The following is a 25,249-nucleotide window of genomic DNA, read 5'->3' on the forward strand; positions in this document are numbered from 1 at the left end:
GTGGGTGGGTTTGGCCCTAGGGACACGTTTAGAAACGATAATTTTCACATGAGTCACTGATAAGAAAATCGTTCCTGATAATTATCTGAAAATGGGCTTTTAAGTAGCTTGCTTCTTGATGCTGTGATTTTATTTTTATCCTTCTTTACCAAAACTGGATTTAAGTAATTGGGATGTATGTATAAAAATATGTTCTGTATAAATTAATTATATTCATTATTATATAGCAAGTCTAACTAGGGAATGTTAGATTGCAGATAGGAGGAATTTTTGAAGGTGCTTTGTTAAAATGAGTTTGTGTTTCGGGTAATTATACTATAATGTGTCTGAACACTTACATATTAACCAGGAAGTAACTCATCATTAAAGCAGTGCTTTAGCACTGTAAATAGTGAAATATCTCTGAACTGGCGTTATCTGATCGGGGGTTCGGACAACGAAGTGCGTTCCCCGTGGCGTCACAGGCTTTTCTGTGACCGTGGGTTCTTGAACGTCAGGTTTCCTTGCTTGTGCTGGCTAATTAACCAGGACGATACAAAAAAGGAGTGAATAGGTTGTTAGTTAAAAACGTTACCCGGAAAATCAGCGCGCTCTGAGTTAGGAAGCTGTGCTGGCGAATGGTGAGCGCGACGTTTCAGCCCGTCTCTCGGAGGGCGTCGTTCCCGGGACGGCAGGCGGGAGGGGGCCGTGCCGGTGCCCTGTCTTCGCTCGTGGCCTTGCCACCCTTCGCCCGGCAGCCGCAGCCGGGAAATCCTGTGGGTGCCTTTCCCGGGCTCGCCCAGCTCTGCCCGACACCCCTGGGTGCCCCGTCGGCACCGCGCAGGCACCGAACACCTTCCTCCTGACCGATTGCAGTAACAGCGATGGCCAAATAGGACAATTTTCTTTGTCTGAAGCATCTTTTTTTCCCCCCCTCCCAGGAAGGCAGGGAAGAGGTGACTGTGACCACAGATTAAAGGTTAACCTAGAGGAGTCTAGCTTTTAGAAACGTGTGACTTTGTATTTAAAAAAAAAAAAAAAAAGAAAGAAAGAAAAAATGTTAGGAGACAACTCTTTCAGTGCAGTTGCCGTGTCTAATTGCACACGGAAATGTACTGGTACAAAACCACCTCCTCGGAGCTTCCTTACGCAGCACGCCCGTCGTCTGCCGGAGCGGTGCCGCCACCGGTGCCGAGTACAAAAGCTCTTTACCTGTGACATCTGATCTTGAGCAATATGTCAGTGTGTTCCCTAATGGGGAAACGGGGAGAACACCGCCTGTGGTGCTTGTGCTGACGGATCGCGATTGACGTCTGTCAATCAGCGTGCCGGGAAATTAAAAAAAAAACAGAAAACAAAAAAAGCACTTCATCAGGAGATAGGTAAACTTGTCTAGTGTCCTTCTGGATACATATACATGCACTATACGTATGTGTGCATATGTGTATCTTGTAATTTCCACAGCCCAATCCCATCTCAGCTAAAAACCATTCCCAGCTGGTCCGAAGAATTGTGGTTCTACTTAAATCTCCTACATAGATCTAACTATCCACACAGCCTTCTTTATAACATTATCCCCCCAATTTTTTTCTGCATACATCGGATTGTTAATAAATAATAAAATTACAGCATATGGGAAGTGGAGTCCCTTATCGAGGCCAGGAATTTTTCAGATTACTAGTAACATGTCCTGCACTTTAAAAATGTGAGCGTCTAAGCTGCACTTGGCTGAAACGTGAAGGGGACGAAAAGGCCAGGAATGGAAGGGCGCTGCAATATGGCTGTAATCGTTCCGGTTTTAATTACTTTGTTGTTTTGAGAAGGTTTTTTGATTCAGAGGATTATTGTTTGGAAATGGTATCTCCTGCCTGTTAGATTGGCACTTTAAATTTTTGTGACACTTTTGTTTGCTTTTTTCCCAGTTTCGGACCATTTCTGTTAAATTCCTCAATGCATTTGTACTGGAGTTATTATCTTGACAAAATGCTCCATTTCACAAGGAAGGAATCCATTTCGAATATACATTTAAACAGGGGAATTCAGAGTTGCAAGGGTAGCGTTGAGTAGAAATGGAAATACCTTCTTGCCTTTAAGCTGGCAGCCACATTTTTATAGCAGGCGTTCGTGTTCACGTCTGCTAGTTGATTCCACAGAAACGTAAGCGCAGGTTTAGTTGTGCGTGTGGGAGTTGCTTGTTGACCTCAGCAGGATCACGCAGGAGCACTGAGCTAAACGTGCATGTGAACGGTGGCAGAATCGAGGCTTAGTTAGGCCTCTGGTTAACGGCGTATGCTTTGGCCTGGAGAATGCTGTATCACACCCTACTCTGCTAATGCTGTGTGCGAGTTACAGATGCTAGACATTTATAAATACACCGAAAAGCCAAGACACCACCGGCTTTTCTCACAGGGAAGAAGAAGCTGCCACATAGTGCCCTGTGGACGTGTACAGAGCATATGATTGCTCTTTACAGAGCTAATGACTGTAGAACGTGTGCAGACCAAACTGCAAATATCTGCATGCCAATCTACATGTCTTGCGTCCTTCGAAAGCAGATAAGCAAAAACGCATATTGTCCACAACGAGAAGGAGAGAGGGTAGGAAGTAAAGATCTGGTATCCCTGGAAAACTACTGTGTTTAATTTCAAACATCACCAGAAGAACTTAGCAGGCAGCAAAAAGTAATTGCAGCTGTGTCGAGAATATCCATCAGTCCAAATTAATTTCTTCTGCTTTAGTATTGCCCATTCTAAGCAAGCGCCTTTCCTAACGACTCTAAAACACTGTTCCCACCTTCATTTTACAGACCCTGGGATATATTCCTCGGATTTAGTTTTATTAGCATATAAATAAGAAATTAAGAGTATAAAAGAGTTCAGGTCAAGTCATGGGCTGTGGGCATGGGCTGCCGGGGACGGCTAAGCCCATCCTTCGGTCCTTTCCTTCTTGAAATGGTAACTCGCACTGCCTTCAGCGTTGGGCAGCAGGTTATTTATGCCACTGAAGCAGCCCTGACCCACTTAATCGGTAGAACAACAAATCCTGGCGTTGTGCTTGGTCCTGGGGAGAGCACAGGCAGCTTGCTACGCTTTCCGACCCCGGCTGTCTTCTGCCGGCGTGTGCCCGCTCATCGCTCCCGTGGCCTGGGGTGGCTCGCGCTGCCCACCCAGGTCCCCCCGCCGCTCGCCCTTGGTCCTTCATGCTCGGTGCTGCTCGTGGCTGCCGCTTCCACCCCTCTCGCCTTCCTCGCCGCTTCCTCCAGGCTGGTCCTGCTCTTCCCGCTCGGTCCCAGCTAAGTGACAGCTGTCTATCTTCAACCATCCCAGTTCTTTTCCTTTCCTCCCACCCCTCGTTTTCCTGCTGTTCTGCTCATTCTGGAGCTGTGTATCGCCAAGTACACCATGCGTATTTTCCCCTGTTACTCCTTCTCTCTGTAAGCACAGCTCCACTTTTACAAACACCATAGTAATCTCCCATAACTGACCTTTTCAAAAGATGCTTCTCCACCAAAGAGCAGCAAAAGAAATAAAACTGGAGATTTTAAGCCAATCATTTTGCATGGGGAGAGCCAGAAGGGCTTAGAAATAAATCATTCAGATAATTAGTATGTATAGATAAACTCTGTGTATCCATTGTTATACAGATATAAGAATTACTTAACCAAAAATGCTTTGACCAGTTATACCTGAGCACGAGGGGAAGCATACCAAACTCTGAGAAGATAAATTTCAGCGGTCAGCAGTAAGGGAGAAAGTAGAGCTGAAAACTGACTTAAAGGGAAACTCTGTGGCCCGTGACTCTGGAGGGGCTCCAGGACGTGGCAGGGAGCATGAGAGCACCTCCTGTTCTCAAAGCAGCTAAAATAACCCGGCCTGCCGCGAGCAGACCATGCCAACCCCCATTCTAACTAAGCGCTGAAGATTTACCATTATGCAAGGTAATGCTTTGAAGATGACGAGGATATCAAACTGTAATTAATTTCTCTTTTCTTTCTCCCACCCTTCTGAAACGATATAAATTGCAGAAATAACGTAAAGCTGGGATAGGCTTGAAGTCACTGGTGTATTTTATTGTTTCCTTGCAAAAGAACAGGTTCTTTTGCATGTTTTAAAATCAGCATCCTTTTGTTGTTTTTGTTCAAAATACTTTAGGAATGACTGTTAAAATTTTAGAATTCTTCAGAGGAGGATAAAAAGGAGATGCAAAATTACTGGGGGAGGAGATGTCTGAGTGCTTTAAACCTAACAGGAGGCCTTTTTAAAGGCTTCCTTGAAACACAATATTGTCTTCCAGGGTTAATCCAGGATAGTAATAATTAATTGTAAATTGAGAAACAGCTTTAATTCTTCAAAACTAGAAAAACCTGATGCACCAAGCCCACTCTCTTAAAGGGCTAGCAGAAATAACACAGTGTAGCCTCACATGCTGAGAGGCTTTCAAACTGCTTAGCTTTTAGAAACAGAAGTAAAGCGAGACTTAAATTCACTCTCCCTTTTCTATAAATTTAGCACCAGCAGATGTTTTAAAAATGCACTTTTTGCTGAGTTGGTGTGATTTTTGTCTTGTATCAAGTAATCTAGGATGTTGTCCTTTTTGGCTATCTGGACATACTTTTTCATCAGCACAAATCACTGCAATTACATGACCAGTAGAAAGGAGAAGGTTGATCACCAGCGATAAAGCCCAAGATGGATTAGTGTCGTGTTTCTTATATCTTTGTTCCTTATCTTAAAAACCCATCCTTAGTTGCTGTTTTTTTGTTCCAACTCTTACACTTTTTCTATTTGCTTGTTTCCTGCTACTTGAGTGAGAACCATTTAAGATATTAGTAGGTTTCCTTAATGCGAACAGAAGGGTTTTTAGGTTGCACTTTCATGCCCATCTTTTTACTCGTGAAAGTGGCTTTATTTTGGGTAACAAAACATTTTATTATACTACGGTAGTATGTTAAAAACACTTAAAACAGTGCCATTTGCATGTCTTTACTGGTCATATTCTCTTGATTTGCATTCCTATGAAGATATCCTAGAAGATATCTAGAATCTGTCAGGAAAAATCTGTGAGTTCAGAGACATTGGCTTGTGCAACAGAAAATAGTAACTGCTAGTAGTTACAGAAAGAGTACGAAGTACCAGATCCAAGCCCATTCCTGTAATGTCAGCTATGTTTGTGTTTGTTTATTTTAGCTAAAACTTCCGCTTGCGTTTCGTGATCTTTTATGATACGTAAAAACCTGCTGTGTTGTAATCTTTCTTTTGTCTGTTTTTAAAGGCATATGACGGGTTTGCCAGCTTAGGCATATCGCGACTGCTGGAACCTTCTGACATGGTTTTACTAGCGATACCTGACAAACTGACTGTTATGACCTATCTCTATCAAATAAGGGCTCATTTCTGCGGCCAAGAGTTGAACGTGGTTCAGATAGAGGAGAACAGTAGTAAAAGCACATATAAAGTGGGTAACTATGAAACGGACACCAACAGCTCTGTCGATCAGGAAAAATTCTACGCGGAGCTGAGTGACCTGAACCGGGAGCCCCAGCTGCAGCAGCCGGACGGCGGGCTGGCGGACTTTGCTTCTCAGGATGACTCCGTGTTTGTAAATGACAGCGGCGTTGGAGAATCCGAGAGCGAGCACCAGACCCCTGATGACCATTTAAGCCCGAGTACGGCCTCCCCTTCTTCTCGCAGGACTCGGAGTGACCCGGATCCGCAAAAATCCCAGCACAGCTCTGGAAGGACTTCTGCATCGGAGGAGGTTGGGAAAGGCGGTAGTGCAGACACAACACAAGCGCAGCCTGTGTCGGGAAGGAAGAAATTGCTGAAAGCTGACACTTTAGACTTGAGTGACTTGCCACATGTCGGTGATCAAAAGGAGGATGCATCTCCTACAGTTGTTTGTGAAGATGGTGACAAGAAAAAGCACGAGAGTTCAGACAGTCCCATTGGTTTCTCAGAGCAAGAGAAGCTGGGACATCCAGCATCCACTGAGAGCGCAAAACCAGATCCTGGTTCGCCTGGCAAAAAGCCGAGTTTATCTCCTACTTCTAAACTGGGATATTCCTATAATAACGATGCAGATCTGGTGAGGAAAAAGCGTGCTTCTCTGAGGCAAGCAGAATCTGATTCTGACCCTGATGCCAGAACAGCTTTAAATCATGCAGATCAAACAGCAAAAACAGCCCAGGTAAGAAACGTGGACTTTCTGTGTGCGTATGGGTCAGCGTGGAGTTTCGGGTCCGGTTCTTTCTCCGTGATTGTGATTTACGCCGTACCTGCAGTATAAATGGCAGAGTAGGTGGTATGTTCTTATTGTTGGACAAACCAGACAGCTTTAGTAGCAGAAATATTTAGAGTAATATATGATGCTGAAAAAAGAGCCATTGCATGAAAAAAGAAGTCATAGCAGTCCTATATAGGAATTGTCCTACAGTAAATCTTTCCAACCTGTCTCCGATTCAATAAGTAAAGTAGTTGTATTCTGAAGCAGTTCAGAGAAGGCGGCTTCAAGGCTTTGGCCAAGTGTGGAACCCCCAGCATCTTCTTCCTGAATACTGCGTGCTGAAGCAGTAAATGAAAAAGTGTTATTAATTCATTGATCCATATTCAAAAAAATGTAATGTTCTGAATTCCGTGAAATATACCGCTCGTATTTCTGAATCTTACCTTAGAGACCACGTGGCCTTGTGAACACAGCCCACCATGGTGAGGTAGAAACTCCTGGATACGAAGTTGTGCTGTTGATTGGGTGGCCTCGAGCATGTTACTTAGCAGTTTTCTGATCTGTAAAGATAAAAAGTATATGCCACCTACTTTGCAGATTTATGGTGGGGATGAAAGCTGAATATTGTATAGATGCTGAGCATTACCAGTAAATAGTATCATCACAAAAACATGTGAAAATTATCAGCCCTGTTTACAAAAAATGCCAAACCAGACTCATAAGTTTATCTCCCTGAAGAATTTTCTTTGGTTTTGGTTTTGTTTGGCTTCATGCCATTAGTTGTGATAAGAAAAAACTGTAGACGGTCTTTCAGTATTGTGGATTGGTTCAAACATTTTTACATTTTTTTCCCCAAGTAAGCACTGTAAGGATTCATTTTATTGTAAGAGAGACAGTCCATAGATGGATGGTAATAGACAAAATATTAGTTCCATAGTCAGCTCATTTCACTCCTTTAATCAATGAAGTCTTATGAAGTTTTTTGTCGTCATCTTCTGTGGGCACTGGATGAGAAAGGAACAGTTTGGCCCACACAGATTAATACAACAGGGCGAGACGGAGAGAGAGAGTCTTTTCTACTGAGATTTTCATGTGCAGGAGTGTAGTACGCTAAGAAAAAGAAAGAGATGGCTTTAAAGACTTTTCTCACTTGTTAATCTCTGCATTTGCACAAAGTAGTAAAATCTCAAATATGAACCTCAAACTTAACCTCAGTGGTCAGCTAGAGTCAACCATTTCACTTTTCCCTGTAGCCGTTGCGGGAGCACAGCCTGCACCATCTGCCCCAGTTCTGGCTCACGGAGTGGCCTGGAGACGCCTTTTCCCAGGGTCTTCGTAGCTGACCTTGGCTAAGAAGTGTTGCACATAAATACTTGGGAGAATCATCTCAGCTCCTTTTGCCTTTGCAGATACCCCCTTCCGTTATTTCTGCTCTGCACAGTAATCAGTCGTGTGTGAAGTAGGGACTTTCCTGTGGATATTCATAAATGAAACAGAAGAAGAAATTATTGCTGTTTTTTTTTTACCTTGTATCCAACCTCTTTGTGTTCAATTTAAGTTATAAATGAGAGATACCCATTTAAGTAGCCAACAAAGCATTATATTTGCATACATATTAAAGTAAATAAGTAAACACACAGCATATTTAACATAGTTAGCTTCCATGAAGCCAATTATTTTTTTTCCGCAGTGGCAGTTTAAAGGCATTAAATGCTAATAGAAATTAAGTTTTAAGGGGAGGGGAGGGAACTCTATTTACATTATAAAGGCCTATGACTTTAATTTTATATTTTGATCATCTTTTCATTTCTATAGAAGGCTCTGTCACCTCATGAAGCTGTAAGCCATGTGACTCCTGACCTTTATTATAAAGGAAGGCTCCTGGCTATTAACTGCTGTATAAATGTTGAGTACCTGGGGGCTGCCTTGCTATTAATTATATTTCTTTATTTTTAAGCAACGAATGCTGTCAAGACAGGAAGAACTTAAAGAACGAGCAAGAGTTCTGCTTGAGCAAGCAAGAAGAGATGCAGCTTTAAAGGCGGGGAATAAGCAGCTAACCAATACGGCCACCCCGGCCCGCAATAAGCAGCTGAATGATGTAAGAAAATTTGGCCAATGTGGCACTTTAGATGTTTAAAATTCATTGTACATGCTTACATTTTAGTGGGGAGCATGTCCTTGCAGAGCATTTTTTCCCTACGCTGAGTATCCCGGTGCTCCAATGTGTCATCCACCCTTAGTTCACTTTTAAAGCCCGATCCTCTTGCTGTTACAGCCCGTAGAAAGGTGCCTTAGACGGCGCTGGAGGCAGAGGTCTGAGAGCACCTTCTTTGATTGGCACTGCTGTTTCTGATGGGAGGAAAAACAAAAGTTACTTGTTAAATGATAATGGGAGTACTTTATGCTATTTTTGATTACCTCTCCTTTTTTCAGTTAATGTAAATGCATTCCCCAAGCCTGTAATGTAAAATACTCACTGCTTCCTAAGTGTTACTGCGGTGAATGAGGCTGCTTGTGACAATCTTGTAAAAGAGTTGGTGGAACGATTCCTTCTTATGAAGGTGGATTATGCTGGTGAGATGGGAACGTGGAGCTGGGCAACAAGCCCCAGAGCCCAAGCAGCTGTGGTTGCACCTCCAGCGGCCTCAGTGGTGACCTGGAAGGATGCATACTCTCTGGAGATGAAAGCTAATTAATTTTTATGCAAACCTTTGCGATGCAGGTTTTGTGATTCTAACTACTGCGCACTGGAGACTGTAGTGTCAGCTAAGAACATAAATGTAACTGAAAAATAATGATACAGAGAAAGACTTGAATTTTCGCATCTTTCAGAGGCTAGTCCTGAGGGGCAGCTTCTGTTTTTTGCATGAATGGGATCACTCAGTCAGAAAAGGAAGACAGTGATCGTACATCTCATTTCAGTCTTTAAACTGTCTTGGATCTATGGTGTACATACCTTTTCTTAGAAAATACTTCCCACCACAAACTGGCCAGCATTTCTCTTCATTTTTCTTAAAAATATATGTATATATGCATACATGCCTTATTTGTGTAATGATAAAATTATGACAATGATGTGATTAGTTTGTATTTAACTTTTTCCTAGATAACTATAAGTTAGTATAAATTTCACTTTGGATTTTTTGGTTGATTCATTTATTTAAACAGTTTTTCATATGCTGAACTCCATTATAGGAGCGATGCTATAGGGAACTTGGACAGGAACAACTGTTGGAACTGCCCAGTGTTTTTTATTGCAAGCCCCTATTTTCAAAATTTTTATAACTTTGCTGGTATTTAATTGTTTGAGCTGAAATTTTCCATGTTGGCTCTCTGCCTAAGGGTAATTTCTTTTTTTTTTTTTTTTTTTTTTTTGAACTTCAGAAAAAGACTGTTCAACTTTCTCAGAATTAGGTTGGATGAAGCATTGTTTTATCCATGTTAAAAAATATCTTATGGGAAGAAGGTTCAATCCCCTGGAAAAATCTGTTCAAAACAATCCAGGTTGCACCAATAGCACAAGCTCATTAGAGACCCTTAAAATTCACAAAAGTTAGTAAATATCAGAAAAATGTGTCTAAGTGGACACAACACAGCAAGACTTTCTTTTACAGTCGCTCCCCTAATGATCAGGGCCCATTTTAATACACATCATAGTGCTGGAAAACAAAACTTTCCTGGGTTCACACTAGTCCTGCTGATGATACCCAAACTGGAAGAAGAGAAGAAACTAACGCACTGGAGTAGGGAGGAGAGATGCCCCAGGTAGATGGCAAGGAGGCAGACTACAGTGTCAACTTGGACAAAAATGTGTCCAGGCCATGAGAACTAGCTGGAGGATAAGAGATAGGGACAGAGTTTTCAGGGCAAGAGACAAGGTTGTGTAGTTCAGGAGGATGTCTTACCCATGGGACCTTATTTCATTTCTTGCAGAGGTTGAAAAGTGAATTAGAGGGAGGACTGCAGGAGAGAGAAGGGCAGTCTTGTGGGTATGACAGCTGCCTGCGGTTTTGCAGAGCCAAAGTCTCTTGCTGCCTGTATCATCAGTTCTTCATGATGTTGGGAAGGTAACTTGAACCCAACATATTCGAGGTGGCAGGTTCCTTGCTTGCTGACTTCCACCCTGGCACTCTTGGGGGCTGATTTCTGGAAGTTCGGAATGCGCCCAGTTGTAGCCAAGGCAATGAGAGCGATGCTGTGAACAAGCTGTCCAGGCCTCTCTGAAATCCTGCGCTGTCTGGAAAAAACAGATACTGGGCATCTGAGCAAAGGCACTCTTGACCTCAGTTGCCTGCAAAATGGGGATAACAATAGCTCCTCACCTCATAAGGGTGTTGTGGAGATGGGGTTTGGAAACCCTTAGATACGATAGTGAAGAGTGCCCCAGGACAGATGAATAATTCTGTGTTCAGAGAAGAGTTTGAATAGTGAATGATGAGGGTGAAGTGAGATACTGAATAGTTGTCCATTCACTGAGCATTGTCAGTCATAGCCACTGAATGAAACAAGCATCCCATAGGAAAAAAAATGTATGGATTATGCAATTAAAGACCATATGAAGTACACACAGCGAGAACTAATGCAGGATTGTACAACTAACCTAATTCTGACATTTCCTAACTTTTGAACACTTGACTTCACCAAGCTCAACAGTATCCTAACGTATTTCAGTGTGAGACATATGTATTGTGAAGAGGAAGTGTTTATAATGGAGATTGCTATATTACATTGTTTTTATGGTTTATGCGTTATATAAAACTGGCAGGTTATATGCCTATCCATACACATGGATACTTTGAATGAGGATGTGTATATACATCAAAATACATAGAACATCAGATACATATTTCTACGATCAGCTGTTGATTTCTGTTTGAGGAGCATCATTTTTCTTTAACATAATTGGTGGTCGTAGAGATGAGACTTTTTAATTGAATGTAGTTATGCCAGTTTACTACAGGCCATTGCTTATCTGCTTCTTGAAAAATAGTAGAGAGTAAGAACTTTGACTCAAGCATCTTTTTCTGGTTTATATTAGCAGGGTGTAGGTGTCTGTCCCACCTGTGTGGAAAAATGTTCAGTGTGTTGTCCAAAGCACACTGATGCTAATGAGAATCTTTCCACACTTTGTGCTGGAAGTTGGGATTGGGCTGTTTTTGGGATGGGTTGAGGGGGATTCAAGAGAAAAGCTTTAAAACAGGAAGATCTGATTTTAAACAAGAACACTTCAAAGAGATCCTTCAAGGCCAGTACTTTCAAAAGTAGCTCTTGAAACTTGCAGTTGCATGTTTATGGATACCTTCATGGAAACAGCTTAATGCAACCTAGTCTTTCAGAAGGAGTATGCTCTAAAAATCAGTCATCCCAGCTAAGCCTGCAAAGTCATTAGTCACTTTTGAGACTCTTGTTTCATAGGCTTTGCAGTATTTCTTTACACTTGCCATATGAGAACTATGAATGGCTCTTTTCGTACTAAACAAGTGAGAGCTAAATATGGTGCATGGGGTTGTATTGCTGCTTGGAGTCAAGAAAAGGGAGGAAATTACCAAGTAGGTCCATTGCCTGGTCATAAATACGGGTTTCTTGCACTGTCATCATTTGGTATGTGCTCATCTGATTTGTTTTGGTAGCAGTCTTTTTCAAAAGAAATCAGTGTTGCCGTTTCCCCTCTGAGCACAGAGAGAATGTGTCCAACCTTCTTCAGCCTAAGCCTTACCCTTCCTGTGGTGGAGTCAAGACTGTGTGATTTGTTTCAGTAGTCTTGTGCTTCTGGCTTGCTTTTCATTTTCATTTTTATTTTTTTAAACCTCTGTCATCTCTTTATTGGCTGCTAACTGGTGTCTCGTGAAGTACTGGCCGTTTTCCCATGATGTGTCCTTTCTCTTGGCTGTTTATCCCATTTCCTGGAGTTTTCTTCCTTGCTGCTGTGTCTTTTAATCTTCTCATGTTCGTAATCTGAGGGTAGGCCCATATCACTATTTTCGCTTGCTTTACTCAGAACTTGGTGCAGTTGTGGGAGCAGAAGGTTAAGACACTGAATTTGCTCTTACAGCGTTTAAGCTATTCTCTGAATCTCACACTTCTCGTTGCCTCCCAGGCTGTACCCTCTTCCCTTCTTCAGTTTGTGTCTTCTTGTGCTTTGCTCTCTCTCATACTGTTCATTCCAGCAATTCGTCCTATGCATTTCAACTCCCTTTCCTCTTCTTTTTATCCTGAAATCTGCTTTCTTTACTCATTCTTGCCTTAGATGTCTTCTCTCTGTGCCTTCTGCCCCATCATCTTTCATCACTGTTCGTTTCACCTGATCTAGTCCTATCAATCTCTGCCTGCTTCCTCAACTCCTATCTTATTAGCCCAGTTTCTTTTCTCTCATTTTTTTTCCAGAGACAGTTTTCACCACTAGATCTGCTCCTTTAGTGCTTCCAAGAACCGTGAGATCTGCAAGCTGTAGTGTGTAAGCCTGTGTGCAGGTATCGAGCCTCAGAAGAGATCGCATTGATCAGAAACTCCTTGAAAACATGCTCACGGTTTGGGGGGGAATCATAGGTATGGCCTTAACATTGATGCAGTGGTTCAGAGGCTAGAAAGTGAATTAAGAGCTCTGCGAACATACTGACAGACTTACCTGATCCCCTCATGGATCTCCTTCCTCCAGACAGATTTACGGACAGCTCTACCTTCCTGCTGCTCTTCTTGATATAGGTGCACTTGATGCAGGGGGACTTTTGCGAGACGTTTCTGTTGTTCCCAGTGTGGCATAACAGCTGCAGTCACTGAGCTTTCAACCCGTAGAGCCTTTTTATTGTCTTCCTCATTTTTATTTCACTCACTTTTTCTGGTGATTAATATTACAGTGCTCAGATTGGCATAGCTGCTCCTTGCAGTTACAGTGTAAAATATCAATCTGTAGTGGTGGTCGCTAGCAGCTGGGTCTTGGGTGGGATGAGGTGTTGGAAAGGTGAGGAGGCTGGCGCTGGTCTGTGCAACCTAACTGGTCAAGTGGCAAGCTAGAGGGGACCAGGACCAAAATAGGAAATATTCAGGAAGAGCAGGGCTAAAAGGTCTTTTTCCACTAGGGAACCTTCCCTTACCGAATCTGGAGCAGAATCCGTAGTTCTTGAACTTCAGCCTAACTCCGCTGTCAGCAAATGTGAAGGCCAGTGGCAAAATATTTGTCTTATTCTCCTTTAATGACTGGTCCACATAGAGAATGGAAATTTCCTGCAGCCGTCGTTTGCTCTGTAAACTCAAATGGCTATGGTTATGAAGCTGGTGTGATTACAGAGAATGGAATTAGAAGTTAAGAAATGCACAGGCAACTTTAATTAACCTCCTTTGTGTATATGCATGATGATGCAGTCTTTAATTACATGGTCACATACTGTTTTCCCCAAAGCAATTGTGCCTCATCTAACTCAGAGGACTGAGGTGATGTTGCAGGCTGTTTGTCCACAGGAACTCTGTCCTTTTGGTTGCAGAAGCTGGGAAGTGTCCGGTGAATGAAGCAGGCATTGCAAGGAGCAAAAGGATGAGGTCATGGCTAAGGTGCTTGGAAGAATTAAATGTAGCGCTGCCTTTGCCTCCGAGTTCCCGATCAGGGTGCTAAGTTATTTGAACCAAACTTCCTCCAAGTGGTCATTAATTGCGTATCCTTCCTTTTTGGAGACGAAGGTTGGTCTTGCAGGTGTATTGAGCATCCCAGTTTGTGAGGGAAGTCAATGGGAGCTGTGCTTTAGACGTAGAAAGGACTGCATAAAGCTTAGGACACCGAAAAAAGCAGGCAGTAGGCTTCCCTGAGCAAGCACCCAGTGTTAGATCCTTTTATCTGGATCTCTCCGTCTCGTTTCTCATCCGAAGAGCAGGGTAATAACACCACCACAGGGTGCTGTGAGAAGGGAATGTGATTAATGCTTTTGAGGCACTTAAATGCTGTAGTGATGAGCACAGTAGAAAAGCCCTTGAAGAATTAATAATTCTGCCTAGAGAGCAGGATTTGAATATTGTGTAGCAAAGAACGGTGCTACAAATGGTGGGCCCGGTGAAACATGGAAAATAAACCAGTGTTGAACACCACTGAGTAGTAAGAGCTGTCGGTTCTAGACATAGGGATATAGTAAAAGTATATGGTCATGCCATGACAAGGCTCTATTCCAGTGGATACAGAGAGATGAAAATTAAACTGTGCCCAGCACTCTTACTTCTGGCATCTCCTAAATCATGTGTACCCGACTTAAAATTCTTTTAACTTGTTTTTTGTAAAGTAGACAGCTTTAGCAAAGAGTGCCCTATAGCATGGAATTCATCAAAAATAGTGCTTGGCTGGAAAAAGGGGTGATATTCTTTCTAACACAGGCCACAGATCTGCCTTGAAGTTATTTGGGTTTTGCAAGAGCTGAGGATTCCTCCCTGGTGAATTTAGGTGCAGGACTGGGCCCCTCATATGGGTTTGGCCAAAGATTTTGGATATTTAGGGTCTAGCATAGGTGTTGGGACGCAGGACTTGACTACCATGACACCCCAAGGCAATCACTCCCCATCTTCTTCTTGTAAAATAGGAAAATGGTAATTCTTCTTTTGCAGCAGCATTGTGAGGATGATGCACTAAAAACTGTGAGGGACTCCATTTATAAAATAAGTATTTGAACGAGATTAATATAAACTGAAGGGGCGCTTTTGGAGAGCAATTGTTATACTGCTGCTGTGCTTAAATGCAACTGTTGCTAGCCTACTTACTATACAGGAGGATATTTGTTATCCTCGCTACCATTATTTAATGTTTATTCAAGTGGAATGACAGTTATAGCTGCCTAAATATAAAAAATATGTTTACAAGAGCAGTGGGGACTATATTCAGCTTTTGTAGTAGAATTTGCAGATAGGAAGTAGCTCACCAAAAAGCTGTTACCTCCAAACAGGCAAACACTGTCTGCATCCAGTAGAGCAGGTAGGAGGAGAGGGTTATGCTAAAAGGTTGCTTCTTTCTGCTCAGAATATTGCTTTTTGTTACTCGCTTGCTCAGAGGACTTGTTGCAGCTGTATCTAATTCATATTTAATAAGCTCTTTCTACTTCGGGTATCAATCTGTTTTGCCCATTACTTTTCATTTTTGTAAATATTTGAGTGCAAAATGATAACTTTTTTTGCATATGCCGCGGACCAGTGGAAATGGAAGTCTTTTTAGAAAACCTTCAGAAACCAATGAAAATCTGAAATTAGATGAATTTGTATACTTTAATTTTGATTGCGTGCATTTGCACAGATAGGGGATGTTCGATCAGCAATAAAATGAACATAAACCATGATTGTAAATGCTCAGAAAAAGCTTTATTAAGCAGTTCCATTTATTGGTCACATCCTGCAATAATCTCCCTGCCCTTCTGAGCAAATAAGCTCCTAACTATCCTGATCTAATATGTGACCAAAAAGTATACTATAGGCAACACGCACAGGGGTGATACAGAATGGAAATTCACAGTAGACAACAGAAATGGGACCTTTCAAATTGCTTGAAAGATGCCTTGAACTCAGTGGACCAGTGCAAGTATTGTTTGTTCCAAATATTTTTAACCAGTTCTTGAAAAGAGTGCTAGATATTTTTGCTCAGTAATTTTCATTTACACTCGAAACTAGTTACGCTGCGTTAGGAAAAGCATCTAGGTCATCAGTGGAATTTTTTGCAGTCTTTCTGTTTGGAAAATAAGTGTGATTGAGGTGGTAATATTTGTTCATTTAAGGAAACACTACCAAGTTACTCCTAAATTATTTTTATAAGAAAACAGAGAGAGAAAAACTGATCTGTATTAATTAAACATCCAACACATATTTATTGAGGTGTAAGACTTTGCAGATGGCAACCTTGGTCTTTTAATATTAATTGGAAAATATTGATCGAGAAAAGACTAGTCTGTCATGCTGATAATTGTGACCAGATTTAGATACGATCACGAGATCTTCTCAAGATTACAAAGAAGCAGTTACCATCTAATTGGTAAAAAGATTGAACATTATTTTGGTAATCCCTGAGCTTTGGTAACTTATTCCCTGTTGTTCATTTATGTGTCTTGTATGTATGCCACTATAAAGTGGTTAAATATGGTTTAAGCTGATAAGACTATGCTGTATAGTATTTACATTTCATGAGCATTCCAAGTTTTATAGCTGCTTTAACCATATACTTTTCTTTAAATGAAGGTTAGACCTGCTGACCGAACACTTCAAAAAACAACTGAACCGATCTTTATAACGACGTGCTAAGGTTGAGATAGCCCGATCTCGTTTCCTTGATGGCGAGAACGAACAAGTTGTTTTATTTCACGTTATTCGATACGTGAAGAATGAAAGATAATCCGTAACTTTCCAAGAGGGTTCTGCATCTTTTGACTTCATATTTGATGCGTTTAAGGACTTTCTTACTACGTAGTTGTGATATTTCACTGCACAAAAATATAGCAGGATGCACAACTCCCTGTCGTAGCTGGGAAAACAAATCAATTAGTGCAAGTGAAACTCATTTCTCCGTAGAATTAGTATGCACTGTCCTTTTTGTCCCGGGAAGGGCTTTATAGATAACGTGTCACCTTTGATAACGCAAGCCAAATGTTACGCGGTTCAAGTTTTAGATATAAATGCTCGAGATTCTCGGCTGCATTTTATTGCTCTTATTTCCGTTATCTGTATCTGTTTACACCAGTCAAGCATCTGGCCTAAATATAAATATGCAGTTGCTTGTTATAGGTATGTAAATGTAAGGTGCCGCGGCTTCTGCAGCTGTAACGTTGACATGCAGAGTCGCTTAAAATAGACTGTCAATTTATTAACTGAATTTTAAGGTCATCTGAACGACACTAGTTCAGAAACTTAAGTGCTTCCTATCTGACTGCAAATATTAGCAGAAAAGGGGCTCGGTATTTCGGAGCTCTCCTTTTGTGTGTGAAGCGAGCCCTGGACCTGCTCGCATCTCGAATGCTCTTTTTTTAGCGCAGTTAATAACTGCGGCCGCCTTCCGTGTGGATGTTCAGCGCACGCTGTTGCGAATCCCAGGATGATATCGCCATTACTTAGAGCCGTATTTTGCATTGCCTATTCTGTTATTGCTCAGCATGCACAAGGGTAGAGTTAAAATCTTTATTCATTTCAGTTAAAAATGTTTCTTTTGTTCTCCTTATCATGTTCTGGCTTTCCCAAGGATATATGCCTTGAACGAAAAGTCACATGTGCATTACTAATTGTGTGCCATTGTATTTACAGTTCCTAGTGGTGGCACTGTGAAGCTACTAATTCTTTTGCTTCACTTGATGTAAAATAATCTGAGTGTCTTTGATAGCAGTGAAACAGTATTAATTGTTTTGTACATTTCTTGGTCACTCGTCTTAGGTGGTCTTCATAATCTATTAGAACTTCCAGCCAGATTTCTGTAATGTCATGCCTCCAGCAGCGATTAAATTGGTAATTAATGAACAGGCCTTGGCAACATAAACCACATCCCGTTAATTTTCCCTTTTGAGTTTTTTAGAAGTTGTCGTCTCTGTCAGAAAGCATTGCGCCACCTTGCTACGGCCCCTTGGCATGAAACCACGACGGCTCGATTTTTTGCAGCCATTAGTAGATCAGAGCAGTAATTTCACAGTATTTTGGTCAGGGTAATTATAGTACCAAGTACTGAGTAGAGTTGGGAATTCGCACAAGAAGCCCAGAAATACCAGGTGAGCTTCCTCGTGTGCACTGGGACGTTATGATTAGTTTAATTGGGCTTTGTTTGATTCCGGCCGCGGCGGCTCTTTGTGCCGCGGCACCGCGGCGGCTCCCCGCTTCGGCGTGCCTGACCTGCCCCGACAGCGGCGAGCGCAGGAGCGAGCCCTTTGAAGTGGGGCGCGTCGGAGAGGGCGCCCGCAGCAGGGAGAAGGAGGCAGAGAGTTTGCTGCAGCAAAACTCGGCGGCCGGCCTAAAGGCCCCGTTTTGGTGGCGAAGCGGCTCCAGCGCCCGGCTGCCTGCAGCCAGGGCAGATGATGTTTCTTCTGCGTTCGGTCTGAACGTTTAGGAAGTGAAATCTTTAATAGCTGCCTCTTCCGCGGCGCAGGCCGCTCTCACGGCGGCGATGCGGAGGGTCGTCCCGGCACACGCGGGACGGAGGCCGCGGCCCTGCCGGCAGGACAAGGGCCCCCGGGCCTGAGCGGTGCCGCGGCCTGGAGCAGCCCCGCGGGCGCAGCAGACCGCAAGCGGTCGCTCGCCCTCCGGCTGCTTCTCCCAAAGCCTTAATGACACCGAGTTGTTGGCGGCGAGTTTGGGCCTAACCGTTGGGGTGTTTCACGCGGTCTCGTCGCTTGATGCTCCTGAATCGAGCGGAGCGGAGATCAAAGCGCCGCGCCGGCCGGGGCCGCTGCGAGGGAGACAGCTCCCTCAATTGCGCCGGGAGAGCTAATCAAGCCATCAGGCCTCGAGGCGCTCCCCGGGCCTTTCGGCTTTAATACCCGGCGGTTTGTCAGGACAAATTGAAATTCTGGGTTCATGCTCACCCCCCCCACACACAACCTCAGCCCGCTGCGGACGAACGGGGCAAAAATACGCGGCGCCGGCTTCCCGCACTGCGGTTTGCCGCAACGCCGTGCCGCGCCGCGGCGGGCACCGTGCGCCGGCGCTTGGGCCGAGGGAAGTTGAGGCGAGGGTTCGGCGGGCGTCAGGCGCCCCACGCCGTGGCCAAGGGCCGAGCGCGAAGTGAAAGAGAAACTAAACTCCGCGTGGTTTTTCTTTCCTTTCCTTTTTTTTTTTTTTTGGTGCGTGTGTTTCTCTGGTTGCTAATGAACTTTTTTTTTGCTGAAACGCTTTCAATTGGATTCGGAGTGTAGTTTCTGGAGTGTCAGCTAAAACAAAGTCATGTGAAAATGCCTCCCTCTCGCTCTCTCCCTCTCTCTCTTTTTAATTGATATGATTTAGGCCGAGGAAAACGGTGAGGGGGATTTTTCTATTGCAGAAGCAATTTTTAAGGGATTTAGTCTTATTTAGCCTGAAGGTCTTCACACTAATGAGAGCACTTAAGTTACGTCCAGGCGTTGATTAGACAGCTCATCTATCAACTGGAGCAGGAGAATTTGTATTTTAGGTACCTTTCATACATCAGAAATGTGTATGCTTTTTTATGACTTTATACCATTTTCCACATATCTTTAATTACCTTTTTTCTTATCCAAGGTAGCTTTAACGCAGCTGACAGAGTACAAATGGTGACAGGCAAATACTGTATCTCTGATTAGAAGTAATATCGAAAATTGTATCTGTAGCAGCTGCGAGTCGTTGCCCAGACACCTTCCTTAAACGATCACAAGCTCCCGTAAATTCTGAAACCATCCATTCGGGGAACACGTAATTATATATATATATATATATATATATAAAAACAACAGTAGCAAAAACTGTGAATGCCGACTCTGCCTGCAGTTTTTGTGTGTGTGTGTGTGTTTAAAACACAATAGTGTCTTAATTATTTTCTGAGCCATTCCGCAAAGTACAGCTTTTGTAACTTTTTGACATTTCAGATTTTAAAAAAAAAAATTAAAACGTTGCCACCAGCTTGCACTATGAGCAGCCTGTAATAACAGTTAAAAAAGCTTTCTGAACTATTTGACAAGATTTCTTAGTGCTGAGGCCATATGCTGTAGCCTTTAAGCTATTTCTTCCTATCAGTTTCATTATCACCTGCCTCTGAGTCTCCAATATCATCAGTAAGCACATGCAGAATCATAATTATGCCATGTACAAGTTCTTTGATAACATGTACAGTTTTCTTCTTAATTCTTTATCAAATGCATTGATCGTGGCATGTGTGCATTGATCCAGGTCCACCATCTGGCTGTGTGTGATAAGCACAGTGGCATCTTTGCATTTCCACTGTCATTCATTGCGCTACAATTTGGCTGCAGGGGAGTAGTGGCTGGGATTAGCCCTGTTCTGCTACTTACTTGCATTTTAAGTTGACACCTCTACAGCGGCTCAGACCACATTACAAACTGAAACACATACGCACGACTTAGTGATGTGACACTCCTCAATAAGCTTACTCCACTAGCTACTCAACAATCTGTAATTGGATTTGTAGGAATAACAGCAAAAGATTTCCTAAGAATTGCTGGGGACAGAAGGTGAAGTTTTCTCATTATTGGCAAAAGGCTAGGTATAGATCCTAGGCGATTGGTATTTTCCATTAAAAACAAGCTGCCAGCAGTTTGCAGGACATTTTCAGGAAAAAAAAAAAAAGGAAAACACAGCAAAATAGGATCCGGGAAGGCACACGGTTTGCACTTGTTTCTTTGCAGTCCGATCACACGCAGGCAGGCTGCGATCCCTCCGCCCTCCCCCGAAAATTTAGAGCCGGGGGGAAGAACTTTGCGGCCCCCCCGGCGCGCGGGGGGCTGCGGGGGACGCGGGAGCATTCCTGCGCAGGGCACGTCCTGCCCTCGGCCCGCCGCGGCCTTCGCCGGGATGCTGCTCCCGCGCTTCCCCCTCGGAGCTGCTTGCCAAAACGCTCCGTTTCATAACGCGACTTTTTTTTTTTTCCTCTTCTTTTTTTTAAATTATAAAGTCAAGTTTACACAAGAGCAAATCCCTTAAGTGGAGCTCGACAAATGTTGACTCCTACAATGAGTAAGCAGCTTCGTCTCTCGGGAACTAGGTTATCGAAAGACACCGAAAATGCCGTGGTTATAGACCAGTGCCGCTGTGCCCCGGCTGGACGATGGCACTGTTGCAGCAGGTTTCCCAGCCCGCGGCCCGAGCCCCGGCGCGGGGGGATGCCCCGAGCGGCGACGGTCGCGGTGACAGGCGTAACGAGCCCCCGCATCCCGGCGCCTGAGGTGATCGCTGCCCTTAATTGCGCCGCGCCGAGGAGGCAGAGCGCAAACTTGCATAAGCAAAGCGCGTTCCCGGGACGAAGTTAGCGGAGGGCTTTGTTGTCGCTTCTGGTTTAGATCTGCCTTGCGAGGGCTGCCGGTCGGCAGCTTTCTGGGCAGGCGATGCCGGCGCGCCGGGCTGCCGAGGAGCGGGCGCAAACCGAAAGCGTCTTTGGAGTTCGGTGTTTTAGTCGGTCCTAAAAACTTGCCGCCGCGCCGAGCGCAGTGGGAAGGAGGACCGCTCGCCTCCGCCAGCACCCCGAGGGGAAGCGCCGAAAGGGTTAAATGGGTTAAATCTTATTTATCTGAATAGAACTGCAGGGCTGTTTTGCAGAACGCTCCCGCACAAATACCTAGGGTTCACTTTGACGTTACAATTTTTTGTTGGTTTCTTTACTTTAAATACTTGAACTGTTGGACCTTTTACTTTTTTCTCTGAGAAAGATGTATTTGTACCAGATTAGAAAAGCTAAACTGTTTCTTTACATTGAATAATCAGCCTGTCATGACAAATCTATCTCCTTCTGCATGAGTAGGTGCCAGTTTGACTAGCTTCTTTTAGGCTCACACTGGGTTTTAAGCTGGATCCATGTGCATGACTGGCAGTGCATTTGTTGGGCCAGATCTAAGGAGCCAGAGAGCGTTCAGCTCCTTTTTGCCTACAAAAGAGCAGCCAGACAACCAGCAAGAGGCCTTGGATGTAGCACAAGGTGATACTTACTTAGTCAGCCATTCTTTTTTTTCCATATATATGTATTTTTTTTTCTTTCGGTAAACTAAGAATTTATCAATTTCACAGCGACACAAGGGATTAAGTTTTCGGTGGGTTATTTTTCTAAAGCCAGCATCCCTCACACCGTGAATACTGCACCAAATGAACTGTAGGTTTTCCAGGACAAAATAAAGAAGATTGAAAAAAAAAAATTCTTTTTTGCTGGCTAGCACATCTTTACAAATACTGCCTAAGTTTGAGGAGTCATTTTCCATTTTGCAGTCGCGTAACCCCATTTTACTGCGTTTGGGGTCTTTTTTTCCGAAGGGGACAGCTTTGCGATGACGTTGTTTGCGGTTCCTCCAGTTTTAGACTTTAGGCTCCTTGGGCTTCATTCTGCCCCGTCTCGTTAGTCACTCAGTGGCACAGATTGCAGGCCAACAGCTTCTTTTTGCGTGCCAAGTGGTTCGACACGTTCTGCGATATAGTTCCATGAAAAACATTTTCAAACTACGTATGATTTATGGGGACTGAAGTGGTTGATGCAGGCACCAGGCATCAAGGTGGGAAATAGCTGAGATGTTTATGTCTCTCTTTTCCCTGCCGATCACTTCCTACTGAAATATATCTGACTGGGTGCAAAAATCCAAAGCCGGTACACTTTGGTTTATGGCGAGTGCATCCTGCCTAGCAGCTCATATTTTTGCTCGCTACCTGTGTATTTTGAGCTACTCTGAACTGGTAGCGCAGCCCGAACATAAACGTGGTCCCTAGGGCGATCAAAGATTTAATCTGACCAGATGGGACAAACTTGAGAAAGATTTTGACTTTCCACTCTGTTTTGCAACAAGAAAGGCTGATTTTTTCCCCGGTCCTTTCTTTGTTAGCGAAGGCAGAGATCAGGCCATCCCCAGAGAAATGAGCAGGTGTGGCCATTTACAAGCATGTCTGCTTATATTATAAACCAACATAAGAAAAGTTCGAAAGGGTCTGAAAAGATCTGCTAAACACTTTTAATGTTTCATCCCAAATCCTATTTACTCAAACAAGAGCCGAGCAAGGTCACAGTAAAACCCAGCCTGCCCAAACCTTTAAAAGATCTTGTAGTTTTTCCTCTTTTTTCTTTTTCTCCCCCCCCGTTTTTCTCCTGTGTTGTGTGCTGAGTGAATAGGTACATTTTGGTAATCCTCGCCTCCGGACGAGCCCACAAGCCTTTCTCTTCCCGCGCGGGGGCTAGCGGAGCCGTTCTCCCGGTCTGGCCATGCAAGAGGTGGCAGGCAAAGTTTGCAGAAGCGGCGAGCGGGTTGCAGGGTTTGCAGCCGTGTAGCGAGAGGGGCACGGGGGCCCGTTTTGCCCCCCCGGCCGCCTCCGCCGCGGCCGACTTTGGGAGCGGGCGAGCTGTCCGGCGCCATCGCGGCCGGGGTGCCGAGCGCCCGGCCGGGCTTCGCCGTCCTAATTCACCTCCGCAAATCCACGGCATCGCTTCTCTGGCCGAAGGGACGGCGGTCATTGACGTGGGCGGCGAGTACAAAAGGGACCCCCTAACGGCAACCATTTTTATTTGTTTCTTAAGAGCCAAAGGCCTGCTGAAAGGACAATTGGATAAAGTCGAGGATTGGAGGAGCCGGGTTTTCTTGTTCCCGTGCAGTGAAACTCCAGCCCTTTCTCTCCCCGCTCCCCTTAAAAGCAGAAGTCTGCTAGGGGGTTGTAGCTGTGTCAAAGCCGTTGGGATGCCACTGCTGATCACTTTAATTACTAGGACTAAGGAGGATAAAATTAAAAGTAGCACCATTGAAGCAGTGGAAGAAAGCTTGCCGAGATGGCGGTGAACTGTGAAATATAAAAACTGCATACCAATACATTTTTATAGGAGGGAAACAAGGAATTACATTACTTATTCTTGAAGAGTTTGTCCTTAAATGGGGAAGTTTTACTTGCTGTGCAGCCATGTGGCAGATTTTTAGACCATTTCCAAGTCATCGGGGGAAAAGAGCAGAGTGAACTTTAATGTCTCGTGGGCACGTCAAATGCATGTCAGAAGGGGGAAAGATTTGCCTAGTTTTCTCTTCGAGACTGAACTGTTCTGTAAAAATTGCTGTACGTGGGCTTGCACGGTCCTTTCTTTCCTTGCTGCAGATCTTCTCTCTGTGTGTTTGAACCGATCCTTCTCCCCCCCACACTTTTTTTTTTGTTTTTCCACCAGACGGGAGAATATCTGGGTTTGTGCCTGTGTAACTTCTCCGCAGCACTTTACTTTCCCAAATCCAGCGGGTTGATTTGCTTTTTTAGGTAATTGCACCGTAACTCAAAACTTAATCGCCGCGGCTTACCGACTTTTCCTGACGGGAACTTGGTGGCTCCTTGCACCCGGCTCTGCTCTGCCAAGCCCGGCAATCGGCGGCTCAGATACATGCATTGCATTTCGGCAATAAATACGCTGCTTTTCTCTTATCCCCCGGTGATGATTGGCTTAATCAGCACAAACACAAGGCACAGTAATCTGTGTTTGCTTGGAGATCCCCGGGACGTTAATGACTATGCTAATAATTCAGGAGACAAGTTCCCTCGCAGGAGTGGGGGAGAGGACCAGGCTACTCGGTTTAGGGTATATTTGTCACAAAATTGTAACCGGGCTTGTTTCTAAGCTCTCCGTGGTCCAGCAGGTGAAACTGTTCAGCATGAAGCCACTCAGGAACCTCACTGTATGTTTTGCCCATTCCTTTTTAAGAGTCGTTTAAATCAAAGCCACAAGTTCGCCTACACCAGGAGTTGCAAACAGTAAAGATCCGAGCGATTTTGTTTCGTGTAAACTTAAACGCAGTCAGTGGTACCGAATACCGTGCGTTGAAAGAAAATTGGTTGCTGTGTCAATCAGCTGGCCGGGAATTAAATTAAATTGATCTACGAGAGCGCGTCGTAGCGGGAGCAGCTTTCGGGTGGCCTCTCGGACGTGTGCTTTAGCAAGGGAGGGTTTGGTGAAACTGTTGCTCGGCGCCTTGGGGAGGCAGGGGAAGGGTGCAGAGCACCCACAGCCCGGGTGCTGGGCCCGCCGAAGCCGCCTCTCCAGCGCGGGGCCTGAGCAGAAAAGTAAATGGTGGCGATCTGATAGGGAACCGCTGCTCTGTCGCTCAGAGGCGAGATACGGCGCTGTGTCCATATGCCGTGTTTACTGTGGGGTTTTATGAGTTGTAACCTGCCCATGCAAGCTGTTAATGAGGCTAAATCTGGCTGCTGGAGGATTGAATTACAGCACACCTCTGGGCTAATGGTTCTCCACGGAGAGCCCCATTAGGGCTGCATTCGGATGCAGTCATTTGCATTTCTGCTATTGTGCCCGGAACAATGATGAGTAAATAGCTACAAACAAACAATTTACATGGAAATGGGTAAAATGTACCTAATTAGTATTTTGGGCTTGTTTTATTAACGATTGCTTAAGCAAAATAGCGCTCAG

The 25,249-nt window shown here is 44.1% G+C and overlaps 1 protein-coding gene across 11 annotated transcripts in view; it reads left to right on the forward strand.

Moving 5' to 3' along the window:
- EHBP1 (EH domain binding protein 1) overlaps window positions 1–25,249 on the forward strand; it is a 217,383-nt gene that overhangs the window by 139,104 nt on the left and 53,030 nt on the right. For all 11 annotated transcript variants that reach the window (XM_064510114.1, XM_064510116.1, XM_064510115.1 and 8 more), the window contains exons 13-14: window positions 5,251–6,165; window positions 8,159–8,302. In XM_064510114.1, coding sequence (XP_064366184.1) covers window positions 5,251–6,165; window positions 8,159–8,302 — 1,059 coding nt within the window. The remainder of the gene's footprint in view (window positions 1–5,250; window positions 6,166–8,158; window positions 8,303–25,249) is intronic.

Source organism: Dromaius novaehollandiae, chromosome 3, assembly GCF_036370855.1.
Source record: "Dromaius novaehollandiae isolate bDroNov1 chromosome 3, bDroNov1.hap1, whole genome shotgun sequence".
In the NCBI taxonomy this organism is placed as follows: Eukaryota; Metazoa; Chordata; class Aves; order Casuariiformes; family Dromaiidae; genus Dromaius; species Dromaius novaehollandiae.